Raw genomic sequence first — 22,401 nt, forward strand, 5'->3', positions numbered from 1 at the left:
TTTCTGATCCCCATTTTGCCCCCAGAATTCCCCTACAGAGAATCAGACAATGTCTGTGAGTTGCACTGAGCCCACAGTACTCAGGACACAGCACAGCAAAGTGTTTTGTGTGTGTGGGTGAAGCTTTGGGAACCCCAGACACTTCCAATCCAGAACCAGTTCCCAACACAGGTGACCTCAGGGAGGCCATGAACTTGTATTTCCTCATGTTTCTGACATAAAACCCTGTGCCATCAAAAGATGAAGTTGAAACAGACTTCTAATTAGAAGTTTCTGCATGATCAGAAGAGTGAAGAACTTCCTCCTGAAGGTTTGAGAGGGGAGGGAGCTCAGAGTCATGCCCAGCCCAGAGTGTCACTGTCACAACAGCCAAAGGAGGAGAGGACAGAGTGGAACAAGAATGGCAGAAAATGTCCTTTATGCTGACCTGAACTTGCCTGAACCAACCAGACCCAGAATCCTGACACTCCCTGATCTCCAAGGTAGGTCCAGTGCTGAGCACTGAGCTTTCTTTGCATTCTTCAGTCTCTCTCCCACATCTGTTGAGAGAGTTCCTTGGAGCCCCAAAGTCCCAAAGAGCACAAGGAAAACGTGAGGGCCAGGGCTGGAAAACTGCAGGTGGAGTGTCCAGAGAGGGTTGTTGATATTTACAAAGGTAAGTTGTTGGAAGATCTACTTTTTCTTGCAAAGGTGCAAGTGTGAGGCAGTGTCTCTGGGGTGAGATTCAGAGTCCTTTTTATCCATTTTGGAGACCATTCCAGAGCTGAACATCCATTGCCGTTGGCCCTGGCCTGGTGTCCCTCAGTGCAGACTGAAATTCCTGCAGCAAACTGCTCAGGATGGAGTGGCTGCTGGTGCTGGTGCTCACAGCAGTCTCCTGCACAGCTGTTCCTGCTCCCTGAGCACAGCAGGCACTGCCTGAGGGCTTCTCCTCCTGCTCTGGCTGTACCAACTGCTTGTTGAATGCACCAGTGTGAAATGTTTCATGGACAGGTTTAGTCTGATTTAGGATCAAGCCCTTTGCAAAATTCTAACTGAGGATTTATCTTTCGTTAATGAGTTTAAATTTGTTGCATAAATGTTTGCACTGTTTTTGCAATATCAGCCATAAAAGTACATCCTAAAAATTAAGACTTTATACAGTGTGTCTCTGTCTCTGTATTTCATTTTCATTTTTCTTTCCTTTCTTTCTAACCCTGCTTTCACTCTGGCAGAAATTATTTCTTGCCATTCAATGCTTGTCTTTTGCACGATGTGTGAACCCTCTGCATCTCTTTTCAGATGGGTGGAGTTATTAACAGCCCAGGAAATGGGGTTTTACCACCCCTTTAGCCAGATGAATGCATGGCTCAATTGACCACAATAGATGGCACCTGATTACAAGTTCCATTTTCCTTAGAATTTAACCCATGTATTCCTATTCAGAATTTTGATAGATTTCTAGTAACATTTGGGTGTTTCTCTGCTTGTGCCTTTCAGGGAAACCCCTACCAACTCTTCTATGTGTTCACTGAAATTATGCACAAGATTTCGAGATATTTCTCCATCTTCTGAAAAGACCTCAAAACCCTGACTTCTGTCTTAGCTCTGTACAGTGATGGAACCCAGGGGGCCCAGTGTTGTATATCACAATGACTTGGAGAGTTTTATAACATTGCAACGTCTTATTTTTGACTTTCTACCCACTTTTTATCTCCCTCTGACCTTTCTTTCCTCTTCATATGTTTTCTTTCCTGCTGGTTTGTATTTATTAGCTGCAGGTGATTGAATAGATTTCACTACTCTCCATGTTATCTTGTTAGTTTAGATAAAATCTCAAACTCCTCCAAATTTAGCACAATCTGCAGTTTTCAGGCTTTGTTGTTTTAGTCATTCTCACCATTTCTGTCTGGATGAACAACCTTAGGCCACCTTAGGCAATTTCCTCCCTTTTTGTCAAGATTGACAATGTGGGTGTGTGCCCCTGTCCCCTCTGGAATTGTCTGCCTTGAAGAGAAACCAGATCTGTTCCTGCATCTAGCAAGTGCTCCAAGGGTGAAAGTGTCATCATGGAACATGGAATCAGAATATCCTGAGCTGGAAGGGACCCACAAGGATCATCCAGCCCAACTCCTGGCCCTGCACAGATACCCCAATAATCCCACCCTGTGCATCTCTGAGAGTGTTTTCCAAAAGCTGCTCGAGCTCTGGCAGCCTTGGGGCTGTAACAATTCCCTAGGGAGCCTGTTCAGTGCCCCAGCACCCTCTGGGGGAAGAACCTTTCCCTGATATCTGACCTGACCCTGTCCTGACACAGCTGTTCCCTTGGGTCCTGTCCCTGGTCACCAGAGAACACAAATCACTGCCTATAATGGAGAAAAATATAATTTGTGCATAGTTAACCCCAGTCACATCAACCAGTTGCTGTCCTGTGTTCAGCATTTCTCACAATTTCAGTCATTTTTATTTCATTTAAGTTGATTCTCAGCTGTCTCTGTGCTCTGTTCTTGTTCCCTCAGGTTGTACCTATGCAGAATTGAAAGTGAAAGCCCAAGACACAAATGCTGCATCAAACTGCAAATCATCAGGTGAGTTTAGCTGTCTGATAAAGTGATGAGAATTTAAACAAGAAGGGCAGAGGGGCTGATCCTGATGTCCCAAACATGCAGTGACACAAAACCATGAGGAGACAGGAGGATACAATTGTCTGCTTTCCACGGTCAGAGCACGGGCAGCTGAGGTGTTGCATTCTGTGCCCTAAACACTTGTTGGCTTTCCTGGCAAAGGAATAGAAGGATGTGATGGGCCACACCCAGACCCCCCTGAGCCCAGGCTCCAGTCCCCAGCAGCAGGGAAAGTGAACAAAGGAGATGAGGAAGCAGAGGGAGGGCATTGATTGAGAGGACTCTCTTCACCTCTCCTCAAACCCATGGCAGGTTGGGATCTGTTCAGTTCCCTGAGCACAGGGCTCCAGAGCCAGTGGGGAAGCACCAGGACATTGAGCCTGGCTCCAGGCTGCAGATCTGGAAGGCTCCAGAGTCCCAGTGGGAGCCTGAAAGGGGCATCTTGGAATGCAGGGGAAAGGGGCTCTGTCCAGCTGTTCCCCTAATGTTTATGTTTCTGTCCCTCTGTAGGTAAAAGCCGTTGTTCCAGAAAACATGTTGCTATATTGGTGGTGGTAATCCTTGTACTGGTCCTGGCAGTATATTTAATAATCACATGTAAGTTCTTTTGTTAGTGTCATAACAGCCATTTATTTGTGTCTCTCTCCCTGATGACTGATGTCCAGGCCATGGCATAAAAAGCCAGTAGGAACAGAAGTCTGGTTGAAGGCAAAGGACAGCAGTTTTTAGCTAAGCATGGCTGTAAGAGGATATCTGTAAGAAAATCGAGTGGTTTGAAAGTTGAAAACTCCAAGAGATAAAAAAGCCAAAATTACAATGGAGAACAGACAACATTCAAATGACAAATAATTTATTATACAAATGTTTTGAAGAAACTAGTTAAGATTTGATAATGCTTACCAGCAGTACAATTGCTAATTGTGAGAATCCCACAAGCTGATGAGGTTGTATCATGAGACCAAGATGTCCATAACACCAAAAATCTTAAAATAATTATGAATTCAAGTTCATTTGAAGGAGACAACTAAACCACATCTTAAAGGAGCTTCCTTAAGATCATAACATATTTTGAGCTACATAAAAAGATAAATTATATTTTCTAGGAAAAAAATCTGACTTCCATTTGAAAAAAAAAATTTAATAGACCCAATTGGTATTTCCTTTAAATGTTTTCAAAGAACCATTTTTAAATTTCAGATGGTTTTGCTTGTTTCTTTCCATCCAAGCTGAGAAAGTTTGAGAAGTTTCCACAACCAATCACTCTCAAGTCCCAGAGTTTGCCACCTGCTCAGAGAGGCACATGGGGAAGACATGGCAAAGCCTTTGATCCTTGGAACTTAAAAAACAGGGCTGGGGGAGGCAAGTAATTCTTCTTTTTCAAGGCAAGGAGTTCAGGATTGATATCTGAAAGTACCCTGACATTTATAAATGTCAAACAGAAAAGCGTGTTGCGAATTACAAACAAATAATGAACCCGCAGAAAATGAAAAGGTATAATTTACATTCAATGCAGCTTCAAGTCTAACATTGAAAGAGGAGTCTTTAGACTTGGATCCAGGACTGGCTTTAGTTATATTTTTTTGCTGGACTCAGTACTGGTTCAGAACATCTACAGACCTGAAAAAATACACTTAAGTAACTTGAGATCTAGATCAAACTTGAGAAAAGTGAAATCAATTTAGTTTTTATGTTCCAGAGCACACAGGTTTCACTTGGTTTGAAATCAAAACTGTTGCATGTTGAGTTTATTCAAAGTTTTGATTTTGTGTGAATTTCCCTAGCATCTTGTTATGCCAAATACACTATTATTAAGATACAACTTGTGTAGATGAACTCAAGTGTTGCCTTTTCCTCAGTGGAACCTAACCTGACAATTTTATGTTTTTTGTAGTAGACCCATGAGCAAAGAGGCAGGGTTTGCATTCTGTGTTGAGTGATGAGGGATCAGAGAGGTCCAGCAGAGCTCTGACAGTGCGTGGCACTCTGCCACACATTGCAAGCAGAAATTGTGTTCTTATTTCCAGATGGTCCAACTGCAGGCAGCCAACAGGTCTCCACAACAAACAATCCTGAAGAGGCACTACTAGGTAGGCAATCCTCGGTCATTCCATAGGGAGTTTCCAGAAGCCTGTAGGATTGACTGTGCAGGGGGAAGAGAAGGGTCTGTGACTGGATCTTGTTGAGAACGGAAACAAAAAAAGAAAAACTCTCCCATCTCAGGAATACAAACCTGATCCAGGACACTCTCAGGATGAGCTCTGGAAAGGACAATCCCTCCAGAACCACAGCACTGCAAGGAGCAGGATGGATAATGTGCCTCCTCTGCTTTTCTGTGGCCCTCCATATCCAGCCTTTGAATTCAGTGCAATTCCCTGTGCCTGATAAGGAGCTGCTGAGCAAAGCTGGGACAGGCTGGATCATGTTTGCTGTGCTGCTCCCTGTCTGGCTCCTGCCTGCTGATTCTGGACTGCTATCAGCACCAGAGGCTGTGGGGGAATCCCTGGTGCTCTGGTGACAATTCTCAGCAGGAGCACACAGGCATTTCTGGGACTGGAATTGCCTCTCTGACCTCTCTTTTGTTGTGGCATCCTTTGGTCAGTGTGAACATGGATTTTATACACCTCTTCTTCCTTTCTGCAGGCTGCCCTCCAGCATGGAAAAAACATGGGAGAAAATGCTACTTCTTTTCTCCAGAGAGGAAACAAAAGCACTGGGATGCCTTCCGTGCAGAATGCTCTGCCATGGGCTCAGACCTGGTGGTCATTGACAGCAGGGAGGAGCTGGTGAGATCCAACTCCTGGGGCAGCTGCTCGGGGGGCTGGAGCTGCCTGGCCAAGGGCTGAGCAGTGACACTTGTGCCAGCTCCTGTCACATGTCCTTGGGCTATGGGACCTGCTGCCAGCCATGGACAGCCCAGGCCTGGCAGTAGGAGCAAAGCCCTGCACAGGGAGAGGCTTCCTGGGGCTTGGAGTCCTGTCCCTGGAAGCTTCTGTGTCCAGGCCTGATCCCATGGCAAGGAGCAAACTCCCTGCCCAGCTGGCTGGGCTTTTACAGGGATTTAGCACACAGGACATGCAGGTTGGACAGACACTTCTTTGTGAGAGCCATGGCTGTGACAAAACCTGAAAAGGCTTTGCCACCCCATCCAGTGGGAAATGTGTCCCCAGCTATCAAGTCACCCCTGTTAAACTCCAAATTACACCTGTAATGGCACTACAGGTGTATTATTGCATTTATTATCTTCAGAAGGGGCCTCCAAAAGGGAGATGATCTTCACTAGAAATGGAGAAATGCAATCTCTGGAGCTGTGGGCAGAGGTGCTGTGGCTGGATGCACACTGCACTCTCTGTGCTGGCTGTTCAGCACTGAGCCTTCTGGGCCCGTGGTGAAGAAAATGTCATTTTCATGTGTTCCCATTGTTGGCTTCCTTTCCAGAGGTACCTGCTCTCACAATCAAGAGATAAGTACTACTTACTTGGGCTCACATACTCTCCAGAGGAGCAGCAGAAGTGGAAGTGGATCAACAATGTGGAACATGACCCAGCCATGTGAGCTCCTTCCAGCAAGTCCCTGCCAGGCAATGTCTGGGAAGAGGAAAATGCCAAAGCCAGAGCAAAGAGCAGAGAGCCCAAGGGAGATCAGGGACTGTGCTTTGGGGGAAGCTGACTGCTGGAGATGTAGGTGCTTCAGCACATGCCTGTGCCAAGGAAAGGGAGCCTCTCAGGGCCAGGGAACACAGGGCTGTCCTGTAAGGGTGGCAGGAGAGGCCACAGCTGGAGTTGTGCTGGGGAAGGAAGGATCTGGCTGGATGCAGCTCCCTGGCGAAAGGAAGGAGACAGAGGCAGGGACAAGAGAGAGGTTGGTGTCAGCACCGTTGGCTGGAGGGGACCAAAACAGGGGAATGTTTCTGGATGGGAGAGCATTGCCAGAACCTTTTGTGGAGATGTGGGGAACAGCAGTGAGGAATGGGAGGGAGATTCCAGCGAGGCAGTTCCTGGTCCCAGTGACAGTAACACAGCTTAGCACCCAGGCCAGGTGCCACTCTGCCTTTCACTGCATGTCAGGAATGTAACCAAATTTGACTTTTTTCCTCTATTCAGGTTCAGTATAATGGGACGGTACCAAGACTATCTCTGCACAGTGATTGGATTTGGTGAAGTACGATCTACATCTTGTGGTGGTGACACAACAACACAAAATATGTGTGAAAAAGCTGCAACAATTTCATAAAGGCATCAGCAGGAGAGCTAAAACCAAGAGATGCAAGCTGATATGTTGTTCCCAGCTTCCTGTAGGAACCATGGATGGGATGTGTCTCATTTCTCTTTAGCTGCCCAGTCTCTGCTCCCAGGCTCTCCTGCAGCCTCTCTCCAGCCTCGGGGCTGAGCTCAGCCCACCCTTTCCCTGATGCTGTCTGATGGATGGATCCCCTCTGGAAGAGCTGGCACTGGCACACAGGAGGACTCTGGCACTGTCTCATGCCAGAGGTGGCACTTCCAGGCAGGCACTGCCAGGGGAGTGGAGTCCAGCCTGGGCACACGGGTGATCTCAAACTGATCCTGACTCTGCAAGGCACATCCATCCACAACCCTGTGTTCCCTGCCCTGCCTGGGCACAAGGAGACCCTTCCCCAGCTGGCCACAGCCTGGCCTTGCCTGCAGCCACAAGGGAAGGGCAGCACAGATTTCTGGCTGGGATCCTGTAGGGAAGGGCAACCCCACCCCTTGCCAGTCTCATGGTCAAGATAGCACAAAGTCAGGTGTGGGTGTGGATAAACCTTCCCCTGTCCCAGACTGCTCCAAGAGTACACAAGATCCCAGAGCCTGTGAGGAGAATGGGATTCAGCTCAAGCATGAGAGTGACCCACAGGGAATGGCAACACGGTGCTCTGCCCTCTTTTCATTGGAGATTGGTCACAGGACAGGGTAGCTCTATTGATGTGCTCTGGGTCCCCCCAGAGAGCTCCACTCAGATGCCTGTGCTGACTGCTGGGCCCCTCTAGAGTTCCTCTCCTTTCCATTGCATGGAATAAAGCTTTTATTTTCAAAACACAAAGTGGTGCTTTTGTGTGGGTGAGTGAATCTTTGGGAACTCCAGACACTTCCATTCCAGAACCACTTTCCATCACAGGTGACCTCAGGGAGGCCATGAACTGTGGTGTTGTGAGGTCCCCAGGATGATGTGAGAGATGAGAATTTGACTCCATGTTCTCAGAAGGTTGTTTTATAATTTTATGATAATACATTATATTAAAACAAATTATATACTAAAACTATACTAAAGAAAGGGAAGGGATACATCTGAAGGCTCCACAAATATGATAATGAAAGGTCGTGACTGACGCCTCAGAGTCCGACATAGCTGATGGTGATGGGTCATTAATGAAAAACATTTCACATGGAACCAATCAAAGATGCACCTGTTGGTAAACGATCTCCAGACCACATTCCCAGACAATCAGATAATTCTTGTTTTCATTCCTTTCTGAGGCTTCTCAGCTTCCCAGGAGAAGAAATCCTGGCAAATGGATTTTTCAGATAATAGCATGGTGACAATGAACTTGTATTTCCTCATGTTCCTGACATAAAACCCTGTGCCATCAGAACTAGAAATAGACTTCTCTTTTCATTAGAAGTTGAGGTGTGACCGGAAGAGTGAAGAACTTCCTCCTGAAGGTTTGAGAGAGGAGGGAGCTCAGAGTCATGCCCAGCCCAGAGTGTCACTGTCACAACAGCCAAAGGAAGAGAGGACAGAGTGGAACAAGAATGGCAGAAAATGTCATTAACTCTGACCTGAACTTGCCTGAACCAACCAGACCCAGAATCCTGACACTCCCTGATATCCAAGGTAGGTCCAGTGCTGGGCACTGAGCTTTCTTTACATTCTCCAGTGTCTCTTTCCCACATCTGTTGAGAGAGTTCCTTGGAGCCACAATGTCCCAAAGAGCACAAGGAAAACGTGAGGGCCAGGGCTGGAAAACTGCAGGTGGAGTGTCCAGAGAGGGTTGTTGATATTTACAAAGGTAAGTTGTTGGAAGATCTACTTTTTCTTGCAAAGGTGCAAGTGTGAGGCAGTGTCTCTGGGGTGAGATTCAGAGTCCTTTTTATCCATTTTGGAGACCATTCCAGAGCTGAACATCCATTGCCGCTGGCCCTGGCCTGGTGTCCCTCAGTGCAGACTGAAATTCCTGCAGCAAACTGCTCAGGATGGAGTGGCTGCTGGTGCTGGTGCTCACAGCAGTCTCCTGCACAGCTGTTCCTGCTCCCTGAGCACAGCAGGCACTGCCTGAGGGCTTCTCCTCCTGCTCTGGCTGTACCAACTGCTTGTTGAATGTACCAGTGTGAAATGTTTCATGGACAGGTTTAGTCTGATTTAGGATCAAGCCCTTTGCAAAATTCTAACTGAGGATTTATCTTTCTTTAATGAGTTTGAAATTGTTGCATATGTGTTTGCACTGGTTTTGCAGTATCTTCCATAAAAGTACATCCTAAAAATTAACAGACTTCATACAGTGTGTCTCTGTATTTCATTTTCATTTTTCTTTCCTTTCTTTCTAACCCTGCTTTCACTCTGGCTGAAATAATTCTTGCCATCCAATGCTTGTCTTTTGCACAAAGTGTGGACCCTCTGTGTCTCTTTTCAGATGGGTAGAGTTACTAACATCCCAGGAAATGGGGTTTTAATACCGCTTTTAACAGATGCATTCACAGCTAACTTAAGAGGGAACCACAACTGATGTCACCTGATTAGAAACTTCACTTTAAGTATAATTTCAAGATTTTATAGAGTTTCAATAACAATTTAATGCTGCTCTTCTTGTGTCTTTTTGGAAAACACCTGCCATCTCTTTTCCTATTTTTTGCACAGAGCTTCCCAAGTACTGATCTCTAGCATTCAGAGAAGAGCTGCTTTCCTGCCTGCATCCAATTCACTCAGAGCAGCCCTTTTTAGTTCCTCTTTACTGAGCCCCCTCTCCTCCAGGCAGCTCCCTCTGTCACCCACCCAGCCTTTGTGTGTCCTTCTGCAAGCCGGGCCTTGGAGGACTCTCCTGCTTTCCCCCTCTCCTCAAACCCATGGCAGGTTGGCATCTCTTCAGTTCCCTGAGCACAGGGCTCCAGAGCCAGTGGGGAAGCACCAGGACATTGAGCCTGGCTCCAGCCTGCCAACCTGGAATGCACTAGAGTCCCAGTGGGAGCCTGAAAAGGCATCTTGGAATGCAGGGCAAAGGGGCTCTGTCCAGCTGCTCCCCACACCTTTATGTTTCTGCCCCTCTGTAGGTAAAAGCCATTGTTGCAGAACACGAGCTGCTGCTCTGGTTGCTGTCCTGGCTGTGATCACCCTCCTGGTGGTCATAGCCCTGTATCTGACACTGATCACAGGTAAGTCCTGCTAGAAATGTAACACTGGCAAGTCAGTGGTGTCTCTCTGCCACTGATTGATGTCCAAGCCATGACATCCAAAGCCAGGAGGAATGGAAGTCTGGTGGGAAGGCAAAGGAGAGCAGTTTTCAGCTAACCATGGCTGTGAGAGGAAATCTGTAAAAGAAATGCCAGGTGCTGTGAAAGTTTTAAAATCCAAGATATAAAAAGCCAAAACCCAATTGAGAACTGACAAGGCTCAAACACTGCAGAATTCATGATTCAAATGTATTGTAGCAAGTCAAGATCAGATAATGCCTATCCTTGATCTGATTGCAATCCTTGAGAATATTTGGAGATGATGATATTGCATCATGGCACCCAGGTGTGACACCAAAACTCTTAAAATAATTAGCAATAAAAGCTCCTTTGAGAGAGACAGCAAAGTTACACCTTCAAGGAATTTTTGTCTCCTTACTGAAATAAAAGCTTTGTGCTCAGTGTCTGCATAGATAGCACTGATCCCATAACAATCTCTGAGCTACGTAAAAAGACTCATTAATTCCATAGAAAGAAAACATTCTCATCTCCATGAAAAATTAATACATATTAGAGCCATATGGTACTTCCTTTGAAAGTTTTGAAGGAATGAGTTTTAACTGTCCGATATTTCTCTTTGTCTCTTTCCATATTTTGATTATTAAGTTTGAAAGGTTTCCACAACCAATCACACTCAAGTCCCAGAATGTCACAACTACTCAGAGCTACCCATGGTGAAAAATGGGTAAAACTTTTAATGTATTTGATGGAAATGCCAAAACCTTTTATGTATTTGGTGTGAAACATAGCCTTAAGTGGAATAATTGCTTTTTGTTATTCAATGCAAAAAGTACAGGGCACATATCTGATTGTGGTCTGATGTGTAGAAAATGTGCAATACCAGAGCAAGGACAAATTAAAAAGAAATAATAAACCAAGACAACATAAGGAGGTGAAGTTAGCACCATTTAACAGAGCACAAAATCTGGAATGGATGTTGTTTGTCTCTGATAGCTGTGGTTCCATGGATGCTGTGCCTCACATCCACCTCTGCTCTGGGAAGGGCTGGAGCAGTTCTGGGGCAGTTCTGGACTTTGGCCCTTTGGAAGGGAACACCTTGGTGTGTGCTGCAGCTTTGAGGGTGGTTTGCAATGATTGAGCAAAGAGGTAGAGTTGGCATTTTGTGTTGGCTGATGGGGGAGCCAAAGAGGTCCAGCAGGGCTCTGACAGTGCCTGGCACAGTGGTCATTCCTTGCAAGTAACAATTGTATTCTCATTTCTGGATGGTCCAACAGCAGGCAGCCAACAGGACTCAACAGCATTGACTTCCAGCAGCCAAGAGGACTCAACAAAGTTTCCCCCCAGCCATGAGGAGGCACCAGGTAGGCAACCCTCTGTCTTTGCAAAGGGAGATGCCAGAAGTAGAGATATTCAATCCTGCCTGTGCTTGGTCCTGGACATCCTGCTCTGGCCAGAACACGAGCAGGGGAGCTGGGCTCAGGTATGTGGAAAGGTCAGTTCAATCCTAAACCACTCTGCTGGTGTGTGCTCAGGACAGCAGCGCTGATGTTCCCAGAGATCCTCTAGAACTTTCCTTTTCATTTTCTTATGGAGAATTCCCATCAGATCTGTTACCTCCCAGTGCCCAGGTAGACAGAGAGCTTTAAGAGTGGGGTTTAAACACAACATTAGCATTTTCTGCCAGCAAGTATCCCTTGGGATTTGGTAGTGCATCCGTGTTGTATTTAGGCCATACATTTTACAGTCCTTGTGGCTCCTCACAAGGAACTGCCTTGAACTGAAAGATCTGCCCAGTTCTTACTCAGTCACTCCCAACAGAAGGAAAAAATTCATCTTCTCTGCCATGACCTTCTGCGCTGAATGTTTCCTGCAGAGCCAACCATCCTGCCTGGATCCCATTCTCTCAGAGCAGCTCTTTTTAGTTCCTCTTTACTGAGCCCCCTCTCCTCCAGGCAGCTCCCTCTGTCACCCACCCAGCCTTTGTGTGTCCTTCTGCAATCCAGGCCTTGGAGGACTCTCCTGCTTTTCCCCTCTCCTCAAACCCATGGCAACTTGGGATCTGTTCAGTTCCCTGAGTACAGGGCTCCAGAGCCAGTGGGGAAGCACCAGGACATTGAGCCTGGCTCCAGCCTGCCAACCTGGAATGCACTAGAGTCCCAGTGGGAGCCTGAAAAGGCATCTTGGAATGCAGGGCAAAGGGGTTTTTTTCCAGCTGTTCCCATATTTTTTACTTTTTTCTGTCTCTCTCTAGGAAGAAGTTGTTGTTCCACAACACGAGTTGCTGTCCTGGTCACTGAGATAATCGTGCTCCTGCTCCTTGTTGTGTGTCAGATACTCCCATGTAAGTGCTATAAATCAAATAACAGCAATTAATTTGTGTCTCTCTGCCACCGACTGAGGTCCAGGCCATGACATCCAAGGCCAGGAGGAACAGAAGTTTGGTTTGGAGGTAAATGACTGCAGTTTTTGGCCAAGCATGGCTGTAAGAGGAAATGTGCAAGATAATCGAGTGGTTTGAGAGTTTGAAATTGCAACAGAAAGAAAATACAAAACCCAATTGAAAACTGACAATGTTCAAACACTGAAGAATTTATTACACAAATATTTTGAGGAAACAGAAAGAGATAATGCCTGTTAGTTTTTTAACAGGGATATGTGAGAATATTTCAAGGTGAAGCTAACTTATTATGACATCAAGTTGTGACACCAAAAATCTTAAAAGAATAAGAATAAAAGCTCATTTGAAAAAGACAGCAAATTACAAAGTAACATCTTAAAGGCAGTTGTTTTCACCCTCTTCAAATAAAAGCCTTTTGCTCAATCTCTATATGCATACCCAATTTATAAAAACAGATTATATTTTTGAGAAGGAAAACATCATCTCCATAAAAAAAATATCAGGGCCATGTGGTAGTTCTTTTGAAAGTTTTCAAGGAATCATTTTTAAATTTCAGATGGTTTTGCTCATTACTTTCCATCCTTTGATAGCTGAGCAAACTTGAGACACTCCCACAATCAATCACAGATTCTGACTAAATCATGCAAATTAAGGTTAAGAACTCATTGACACCAAGGGCCTCACACAAAAGCCTCTGCTTAAAGCACTTCTGATACCAAATTACACAAAGAATGTTAGGAGGCCAAGAAATTGTTCCCAGTGCAGCTTCACTGGGAGAGAGAATAGCAGTCAATTCCCTTGGATCTGGGAGACAGGTTTGGAGCATGGAAAAGCATATTTTTTATTGAATTATTTTTTATAAGTCTGAAATGTTTCATTTCTGCAAAGCTCAGTATAATTACTGCCCCTTAATTTCATCAGACAGGATGAAAATGCAAAGTGTTGGCATCAGGGATCCCAGATCCCTTCTAGGTCACAGGGCAATGCTCTTTAAATACCACCCAGCTCTGATGGATGGTGCCTCTAACTCACATCCAGACAAAATTCTGACTGCCAGAGTCTCCTCACTAACTCAGTATGGCAATTCTCCAGGAAATTCAGTCTTCCCAAGTCACTGTTCCTTGGGATGAAACCTGCTCTCCTGTGCCTGGCTGAAACACTGCCTGCCCATGGCAAGTGGGGAATGAATTCCCTGCTTTGCTTTGCTTTGCTTTGCTTGCAGCCATGGTAGCTCTTCTTCTATAAAACCACCTTTATCCCAGCCCAGGAGTTTTTCCCCTTTTACCGTGGCCCATCTCCCCTCTCCTCTCTGCCATGGAGGGGGCAGGGAGCCAGTGGCTCCATGGGGAATTTTGCCAGCTGGTGTCCAATGGCAGAGGCCCAGAGCTGCCCCTGGGGCTCCAGGAGATGCCCCCCAAGGCTGAGCACAGCAGGATGATCCCCTCTGCCAGGGGCTGCTGAGGCTGTGTTGGATGTCCCCAGGACAGGTTTTGCCCTCTGGGCTGCCAGGGCACTGCTGGCTCCCCTGGGTCTGGTGCAGAGCAGCACATCAGCCCGGGCATGGGACTGCTCCTGGCAGCTTCCATCTGCCCTGGGCACCAAAGCCAAACCAATCTGGCACCTGCAACAGGGAATTGGCAGCTTCCATCTGCCCTGGGCACCAAAGCCAAACCAATCTGGCACCTGCAATGGGGAATTGCTGCTGAAAGAGAGGATGTGTCCTCCCACAGGTACTGCCAGCATAATGGCCACACAGCTGCCACCTCCTGCTCTAGGAAAGCCTCAATCCTGCAGGAATGACAAACCTGGGAAGCCAAGGGCTTGTCTTATTTAGGCTGAACTGTTGCAGCTGAAATTTTTGCATATTAAGCACCTTCTGCATTTTCTGAAACGGGCTGGACCAATCTCTCTTTCTGAATGATGACTCTTCAGCTTTTTCCTTCTCCTCAAACCCATGGCAGGTTTGGATCTGTTCAGTTCCCTGAGCACAGGGCTCCAGAGCCAGTGGGGAAGCACCAGGACATTGAGCCTGGCTCCAGCCTGCAGATCTGGAAAGTTCCAGAGTCCCAGTGGGAGCCTGAAAAGGCTTCGTGGAATGCAGGAGAAAGGGGCTTTTGTCCAGCTGTTTCCGACCTTTATGTTTCTGTCTCTCTGTAGGCAAAAGCCATTGCTCCAGAACACAAGTTGCTGTCCTGGTTGTTGTCCTGGTTCCCATTGCACTGGCTCTAACCCTGTCTTGGACACTCCCATGTAAGTCCTGCTCAAAATGTAACACTGGCAATTAATTTGTGTGTCTCTGCCACTGACTGATGTCCAGGTCATGCCATCCAAAGCCAGGAGGAATGGAAGTCTGGCATGAAGACCAAGGACAGCAGTTTTTAGCCACCCATGGCTGTAGGAGGTAATCTGCAAAAAAGCCAAGGGTTTTGAAGGTTCAAAATTCCAAAAGAAAAAACACTGTGACAAAATGGAAAAGAGCAATGTTCACACAGTGAGGAATTTATGATACAAAGATTGACGAAACCAGTAAAGGTCAAATAATGCCTATTGGTCTTATGGTTGCAAAAATTGAGAATATTTCAAGGTGATGTTGTCTTATAACACAGGGATGTGACACCAAAAATCTTACAATACTCATGAATGAAATCTCATTTCAAAAACCATCAAAGCTGGAAATGAAAGGAATTAATTTGAAGCTTATTTCAATGAAAACCTTGTGCTCATTCTCTGCACTAAGTTCATAAGAATTTTTTACCTACATAAACTGATAAATGATATCTGGTAGAAAATGTATTCTTATCAATACCAGGAAAAAAAAATCGATCCATTTGATACTTCCTCTGAATGTTTTCAAGGAATCATTTTTAAATTTCAGATGTCATTTCTTCTTTCCATCCTTTGGTAGCTGAGAAAGCTTGAGAAATTTCCACAACCAATCACTCTCAAGTCCCAGAGTTTGCCACCTGCTCAGAGATGCACATGGGGAAGACATGGCAAAGCCTTTGATCCTTGGAACTTAAAAAAACAGGGCTGGGGGAGAAAAGTCTTTCTTCTTTTTCAGGGCAAAGAGTTCAGGATTAATATCTGACAGTGCTCTGACATTTATAAATGTTAAACATCAGAGGATGGCAAAAATTGAAACAAATTCTAAATTAGCACAAAGTAACAAAGCACAGAGCAGTTTGTATTTAATGCAGCTTTAACATTGAAAGAGAAGTCTTTAGACTTGGATCCAGGGCTGGCTTTAGTCATATTTCTTTTTTGGCTTCGGTACTCCCTTGGTGACCTGAAATAGATATACGCAAAGAAACCTGACATCTAGATGGAACCCAAGGAAATAAATCATTATTAAGATACAACTTGTATAAATGAACTCAAGTGTTGCCTTTTCCTCAGTGGAACCTGACCTGGCCATGTTATGATTTCTGTAGTTGACCCATGAGCAAAGAGGCAGAGTTTGCACTCTGTGTTGGGTGATGGGGGGTCAGAGAGGTCCAGCAGAGCTCTGAGAGTGCATGGCACAGTGGTCACTCCTTGCAAGCAGAAACTGTGTTCTTATTTCCAGATGGTCCAACTGCAGGCAGCCAAAATGGCTCAGCAACATTGTCCTCCACCAAGCAAGAGAAACCAACAACATCCTCCCACATCCCTGAAGAGGCATTAGGTAAACAATCCTCTGTCTTTCCAAAGGGAGTTGCCAGAAGTCTGGTGGATTGATGGTTAAGGGGGACAGAAAAGAAACTCTGTCAGAGTTTTGTTCAGAAGGAAAACCAACAAGCCCTCTGCCATGTCTGGAGTACAAACCTCACCCTGGGATACTCCGAGGATGAGCTCTACAGCCCATGGAGGGTTTGCATTTGCACCTCCTTTGGAAGCAGTGCAGGCTCAGCTCTGCCTTCCTGTTCCCCAGGGAAGAGCTGATGCCTCTGTGCTGCCAGGGCAGAGCAGTCTGAGGCAGGGAAGGCTCAGGAGGAACAATCCCTCTGGTACCCAGCCCTGCAGGGAGCAGGATGGACACTGTGCCTGTGCTGCTTTCCCAAGGCCCCTCCACTGCCAGCCTGTGACCTCAGTGCAATTCCATGCTGCTTTTAAGGGGCTGCTGCATCCCCAGCCAAAGTGTCTCCTGCAGGCCCTGTCTCCCTGAATCCCATCCCCTTTCCAGCTGCCCCTCCCTGCTCCTCCTGCTGCCCTGCCTGGCAATGCACACAAATGTTGGTGCCGTCAGTAGCACCTCTGCTGCCGAATTCTGCATCAGGAAAACCAGAGTGTGGGGATCTGGGAGCTGCTTTTGTGCCCTGAGCATTTCTGATTGTGCCCTGAGCAAAGCTGGGACAGGCTGGATCATGTTTGATGTGCTACTCCCTGTCAGGCTCCTGCCTGCTGGTTCTGGACTGCTATCAGCACCAGAGGCTGTGGGGGATCCCTGGTGCTCTGGTGACAATTCTCAGCAGGAGCACACAGGCATTTCTGGGACTGGAATTGCCTCTCTGACCTCTCTTTTGTTGTGGCATCCTTTGGTCAGTGTGAACATGGATTTTATACACCTCTTCTTCCTTTCTGCAGGCTGCCCTCCAGCATGGAAAAAACATGGGAGAAAATGCTACTTCTTTTCTCCAGAGAGGAAACAAAAGCACTGGGATGCCTCCCGTGCAGAATGCTCTGCCATGGGCTCAGACCTGGTGGTCATTGACAGCAGGGAGGAGCTGGTGAGATCCAACTCCTGGGGCAGCTGCTCGGGGGGCTGGAGCTGCCTGGCCAAGGGCTGAGCAGTGACACTTGTGCCAGCTCCTGTCACATGTCCTTGGGCTATGGGACCTGCTGCCAGCCATGGACAGCCCAGGCCTGGCAGTAGGAGCAAAGCCCTGCACAGGGAGAGGCTTCCTGGGGCTTGGAGTCCTGTCCCTGGAAGCTTCTGTGTCCAGGCCTGATCCCATGGCAAGGAGCAAACTCCCTGCCCAGCTGGCTGGGCTTTTACAGGGATTTAGCACACAGGACATGCAGGTTGGACAGACACTTCTTTGTGAGAGCCATGGCTGTGACAAAACCTGAAAAGGCTTTGCCACCCCATCCAGTGGGAAATGTGTCCCCAGCTATCAAGTCACCCCTGTTAAACTCCAAATTACACCTGTAATGGCACTACAGGTGTATTATTGCATTTATTATCTTCAGAAGGGGCCTCCAAAAGGGAGATGATCTTCACTAGAAATGGAGAAATGCAATCTCTGGAGCTGTGGGCAGAGGTGCTGTGGCTGGATGCACACTGCACTCTCTGTGCTGGCTGTTCAGCACTGAGCCTTCTGGGCCCGTGGTGAAGAAAATGTCATTTTCATGTGTTCCCATTGTTGGCTTCCTTTCCAGAGGTACCTGCTCTCACAATCAAGAGATAAGTACTACTTACTTGGGCTCACATACTCTCCAGAGGAGCAGCAGAAGTGGAAGTGGATCAACAATGTGGAACATGACCCAGCCATGTGAGCTCCTTCCAGCAAGTCCCTGCCAGGCAATGTCTGGGAAGAGGAAAAGGCCAAAGCCAGAGCAAAGAGCAGAGAGCCCAAGGGAGATCAGGGACTGTGCTTTGGGGGAAGCTGACTGCTGGAGATGTAGGTGCTTCAGCACATGCCTGTGCCAAGGAAAGGGAGCCTCTCAGGGCCAGGGAACACAGGGCTGTCCTGTAAGGGTGGCAGGAGAGGCCACAGCTGGAGTTGTGCTGGGGAAGGAAGGATCTGGCTGGATGCAGCTCCCTGGGGAAAGGAAGGAGACAGAGGCAGGGACAAGAGAGAGGTTGGTGTCAGCACCGTTGGCTGGAGGGGACCAAAACAGGGGAATGTTTCTGGATGGGAGAGCATTGCCAGAACCTTTTGTGGAGATGTGGGGAACAGCAGTGAGGAATGGGAGGGAGATTCCAGCGAGGCAGTTCCTGGTCCCAGTGACAGTAACACAGCTTAGCACCCAGGCCAGGTGCCACTCTGCCTTTCACTGCATGTCAGGAATGTAACCAAATTTGACTTTTTTCCTCTATTCAGGTTCAGTATAATGGGACGGTACCAAGACTATCTCTGCACAGTGATTGGATTTGGTGAAGTACGATCTGTACCTTGTGGTGGTGACACAACAACACAAAATATGTGTGAAAAAGCTGCCACAATTTCATAAAGGCATCAGCAGGAGAGCTAAAACCAAGAGATGCAAGCTGATATGTTGTTCCCAGCTTCCTGTAGGAACCATGGATGGGATGTGTCTCATTTCTCTTTAGCTGCCCAGTCTCTGCTCCCAGGCTCTCCTGCAGCCTCTCTCCAGCCTCGGGGCTGAGCTCAGCCCACCCTTTCCCTGATGCTGTCTGATGGATGGATCCCCTCTGGAAGAGCTGGCACTGGCACACAGGAGGACTCTGGCACTGTCTCATGCCAGAGGTGGCACTTCCAGGCAGGCACTGCCAGGGGAGTGGAGTCCAGCCTGGGCACACGGGTGATCTCAAACTGATCCTGACTCTGCAAGGCACATCCATCCACAACCCTGTGTTCCCTGCCCTGCCTGGGCACAAGGAGACCCTTCCCCAGCTGGCCACAGCCTGGCCTTGCCTGCAGCCACAAGGGAAGGGCAGCACAGATTTCTGGCTGGGATCCTGTAGGGAAGGGCAACCCCACCCCTTGCCAGTCTCATGGTCAAGATAGCACAAAGTCAGGTGTGGGTGTGGATAAACCTTCCCCTGTCCCAGACTGTTCAAAAGCACACTGGATCCCAGAGCTTGTGAGTGAAATTGGAATCAGCCCAAGACTGTTCAAAGAGCACATAGGATCCCAGAGCTTGTGAGGGAAATTGGAATCAGCCCAAGGGAAAGGATCCTATAGCAGCACAGCTCTGGGCATAAAATCAGCCCCAGTCCTGTGTGGGGAAGGGAAGGAATGTCATATTTCAGATCTGCTGGGGAAGGGCACAGGAAGGAGACCAGCAGAGAGAAGCAAGGCCTGAAGATCAGAGTTCCAACAGAAGCTAAGCTGGACAGAAAACAGAACAATGAAATGCAGAGTGGCCTTTGAAGTGCTGGTGAGAAGCATGAGACTGACCCACAGGCAATGGCATCACCATGCTCTGTCCTCTTTTCTTTGGAGATTGATCACAGGAAGAAATGATGCCTGAAGGCTTTTCCTGCTCAGAAATGTTCAAGCCAACAGCAGAAACAGGTGGCAGCAGGAAAACAGCTGTGATCAGGAAAGAGGGAATCTCACCAAAGCTCTGCCCATGTTCTTCCGTGGCTCTTGGGACCCTGGGCCTTGTGTGACTCCAGGAATATTTCTTCTTGCTGTGTCCTTTAGGCAGAATCATTCCTCCTTTACTGGTGCCTTTCATGGCTCTCTCCTTCAGCTGCAGGGTGGAGAAAGCTCTGTGAAGTCTGTGAAGAAGTGACACTCATAGCCGGGTTTACCACTGGAAAAAAATTGTTCAATCAAAAAATCTATACGCTGCATGCTGTGGCCATTGGAAGGAAAAATGGAATCCTACAGGAAAAACTGTCTCTTTCTAAACTGAAAGCACATTTTCATGTCCCTCACACCAGCCATCCTCCTCATTGACTGCTTGCATCCAGATCCTTTGGAAATGTACTTGCAGTTCTTTCCCTGACTTTCCACCCTCAGAGGACAGAGTATGAACATGGAGCTGTAGCAGAACAATTCCAATGTCAGACCCCAGGATCTGTACTGTTATTCCAGAAGGAAACTGAGCTGGAGGGGCTCTTTCCTTTGCACTCATTTCACTGGAGAGGATGAGAGAGCAATCTATGTTGTGTTATAGATTTCTGTCTTCTATTTTCATATTCCAGCTGCTGTGATCCCTTGGATCAAGGGGGCTCTCCTGAAGGCAGGGCCAGGGAAAAGCCTCTTCCCTGGGAGCCACTGGCCCTCAGTTGGAGCCTTCAGCAGGCAGCACAGCCAGCAGCTTATGCACCAGAGGGGTGGGAAGGGGAAGCCACCCTGGGGCCACTGTGGAACTGCAGAAACCCCATCAAACCCAGAAAGCCACAGGAAGTCTCAGGACTCAGGAGCAGCTACAGCTTGCAAGGAAATCCCTACCAAGGGCAGAAGTTTGACTGAAAGTGCTTTGTTTCCTTTGCCTCTGTCTTGTTCTTGTTCACAATTCTCTGATCTTGTGAGCTAACTTTTACAATAAACTTCCACTTCACAGCTTGTGATTCTTGGATTACCTCTGGCATCCCTGCTGCAAGGGAAGGGTGAAACATTTCCTCCTCACTCTGGTGTGGTCAGGGTCTAATCCTGATGCCAATGCCAAGAAGTCCCTAAGCAATCCCAGTGTGACCTCTCGCTCCTTCCATGATCAGTGCCTCAGGGAATGCCAGGCTCGTTTAATTCTTGCTGCAGCTGGGAAATGGGTGACACTCCCTGGGACAGGCCAGGCTGGCAGCACAGCCCCAGAGGGGCACATCCTGGACACGGGACTGGCTCCTTTAGTGACCTTTATCAAGGAGAACCTGTGACAGGGACACCTCCAAGAGCTGATCCTCGGGGCTCACCCTACTTCTACGGACCTGTATCCCAACTGTGTCTCAAGCCAGCTGTGGTATTTAGGATACACTTGGTGGAAAAAATGCTCTGAGTATCTTGGCAAAAATCATAAACAAGGGATTTTGATTTTGTTGTGGGAGAAGACAGTGAATGAAGGCAAGGTTTTTAAAAGAAACCACCCCAAACCATTAAAAAGGCCAGAAGCTGTTGCATAGAAGTAAGTAAGCAGAGACAGACATCTTAGAGATGAGTGATACCTTAGGTAAACAAAAGAAGTTCATGCAGTATTGTACATGCAAACAATTTTATCTGGTTCTAAATGACGAATGCACCAACACAAGAAATGGACCTCACTGCCAAATTGGCAGTTCAGGGAGGATGCCAATGCAGATTTGCTGTCAGAACAGCAAGCAGGGTTCAAGATAAAAAGAACACCTTAAAGGTAGCCCTGACAGTGTTACAGAGCTTGCAGCAATCACTGGCAGAGTGGGTTCCTTTTTAGCACACACTGGACCTTCTGGAAACATTTTGGATTTGCGGCTGCAAAGGCTTCAAATGGGGAGTGACTTTTCAAGGTGTTAAGTATGATGTTTGCTCTGTGGTGAGTCACAAATTATCTATAAAGGAATTCTGTTCTTTCTTGGGAAGTGGTCCATGGGAATTTCATGGGTTTTAACAGGACCAAGTGCTGGTGCTGCACCTGAGTCAGAACAGCCCCTGGGATCAATCCAGGCTGGGGCTGAGCACAGGGAGCAGTCCTGGCAGAAGGACTTGGGGGTGCTGTAGGTGAGAGCTGGCCCTGCCCCAACACAGAGCCCCCCTGTGCTGGGCTGCACCCAGAGCCCCAGGGCAGCAGGGCCGGGGGGGGATTCTGCCCCTCTGCCCCACCCTGCTGAGCCCCCCCTGCAGGGCTGCATCCAGCCCTGGGCCCAGCACAGGACGGACAGGGAGCTGCTGGAGCCAGGCCAGAGCAGAGACACCAAGGGGATCAGAGGGATGGAGCAGCTCTGCTGGGAGGAAAGGCTGAGGGAATGGGGATTGTTCAGCCTGGAGAGGAGAAGGCTTTGGGGTGACCTCATTGTGGCCTTGCAGTGCCTGCAGGGAGCTTGTAAAAATGGAGGGAGAGAGACTATTTACATGAGCAGATGGTGACAGGAAAGAGTGAACAGTTTTGAACTAAAATAGAAAAGATTTGAAGCAGATATTAGGAAAAATACTCAGGGGGTTGCTGAGGCCCTGGCACAGGTTGCCCAGAGAAGCTGTGGCTGCCCCTGGATCCCTGGCAGTGTCCAAGGCCAGACTGGTGGGGCTCGAAGCAACCTGGGATAGTGGAAGGTGTCCCTGCCCATGGCAGAGGGGTTGGAATAAGATAAAGCCTATTCCAATCCAAACCATTCCATCATTCTATGAGTGACAAAAGGTAATCAAGGATTATTTGGGGTAGCAGCAGGCAGGAGGCAGCA

General features: G+C 47.6%; 1 protein-coding gene across 5 annotated transcripts; it reads left to right on the forward strand.

The window, feature by feature from the left end:
- The first annotated feature begins 264 nt into the window (after positions 1-264).
- LOC132327153 (C-type lectin domain family 5 member A-like) lies at positions 265-20,599 on the forward strand. 5 transcript variants are annotated; one of them, XM_059845992.1, is made up of 9 exons: positions 265-482; positions 9,881-9,982; positions 11,296-11,382; positions 12,273-12,362; positions 14,577-14,669; positions 15,985-16,083; positions 16,983-17,125; positions 17,778-17,890; positions 18,443-20,599. In XM_059845992.1, the coding sequence occupies exons 1-9, from the start codon at positions 338-340 to the stop codon at positions 18,570-18,572; spliced, it is 1,002 nt and encodes a 333-aa protein (XP_059701975.1). In that variant the 5' UTR covers positions 265-337; the 3' UTR covers positions 18,573-20,599. The 5 variants fall into 5 exon arrangements, 4 of the variants coding, with proteins under 4 accessions (XP_059701975.1, XP_059701976.1, XP_059701977.1 ...); XR_009486451.1 differs by lacking the exon at positions 265-482 and adding an exon at positions 8,287-8,450 and having other exon boundaries at positions 17,778-18,019; positions 18,443-18,582; XM_059845994.1 differs by lacking the exon at positions 265-482 and adding an exon at positions 8,287-8,450 and having other exon boundaries at positions 17,778-17,919; positions 18,443-18,576.
- The last annotated feature ends 1,802 nt before the right edge of the window (positions 20,600-22,401 follow it).

The sequence above is a fragment of the Haemorhous mexicanus genome, chromosome 5, assembly GCF_027477595.1.
Source record: "Haemorhous mexicanus isolate bHaeMex1 chromosome 5, bHaeMex1.pri, whole genome shotgun sequence".
In the NCBI taxonomy this organism is placed as follows: Eukaryota; Metazoa; Chordata; class Aves; order Passeriformes; family Fringillidae; genus Haemorhous; species Haemorhous mexicanus.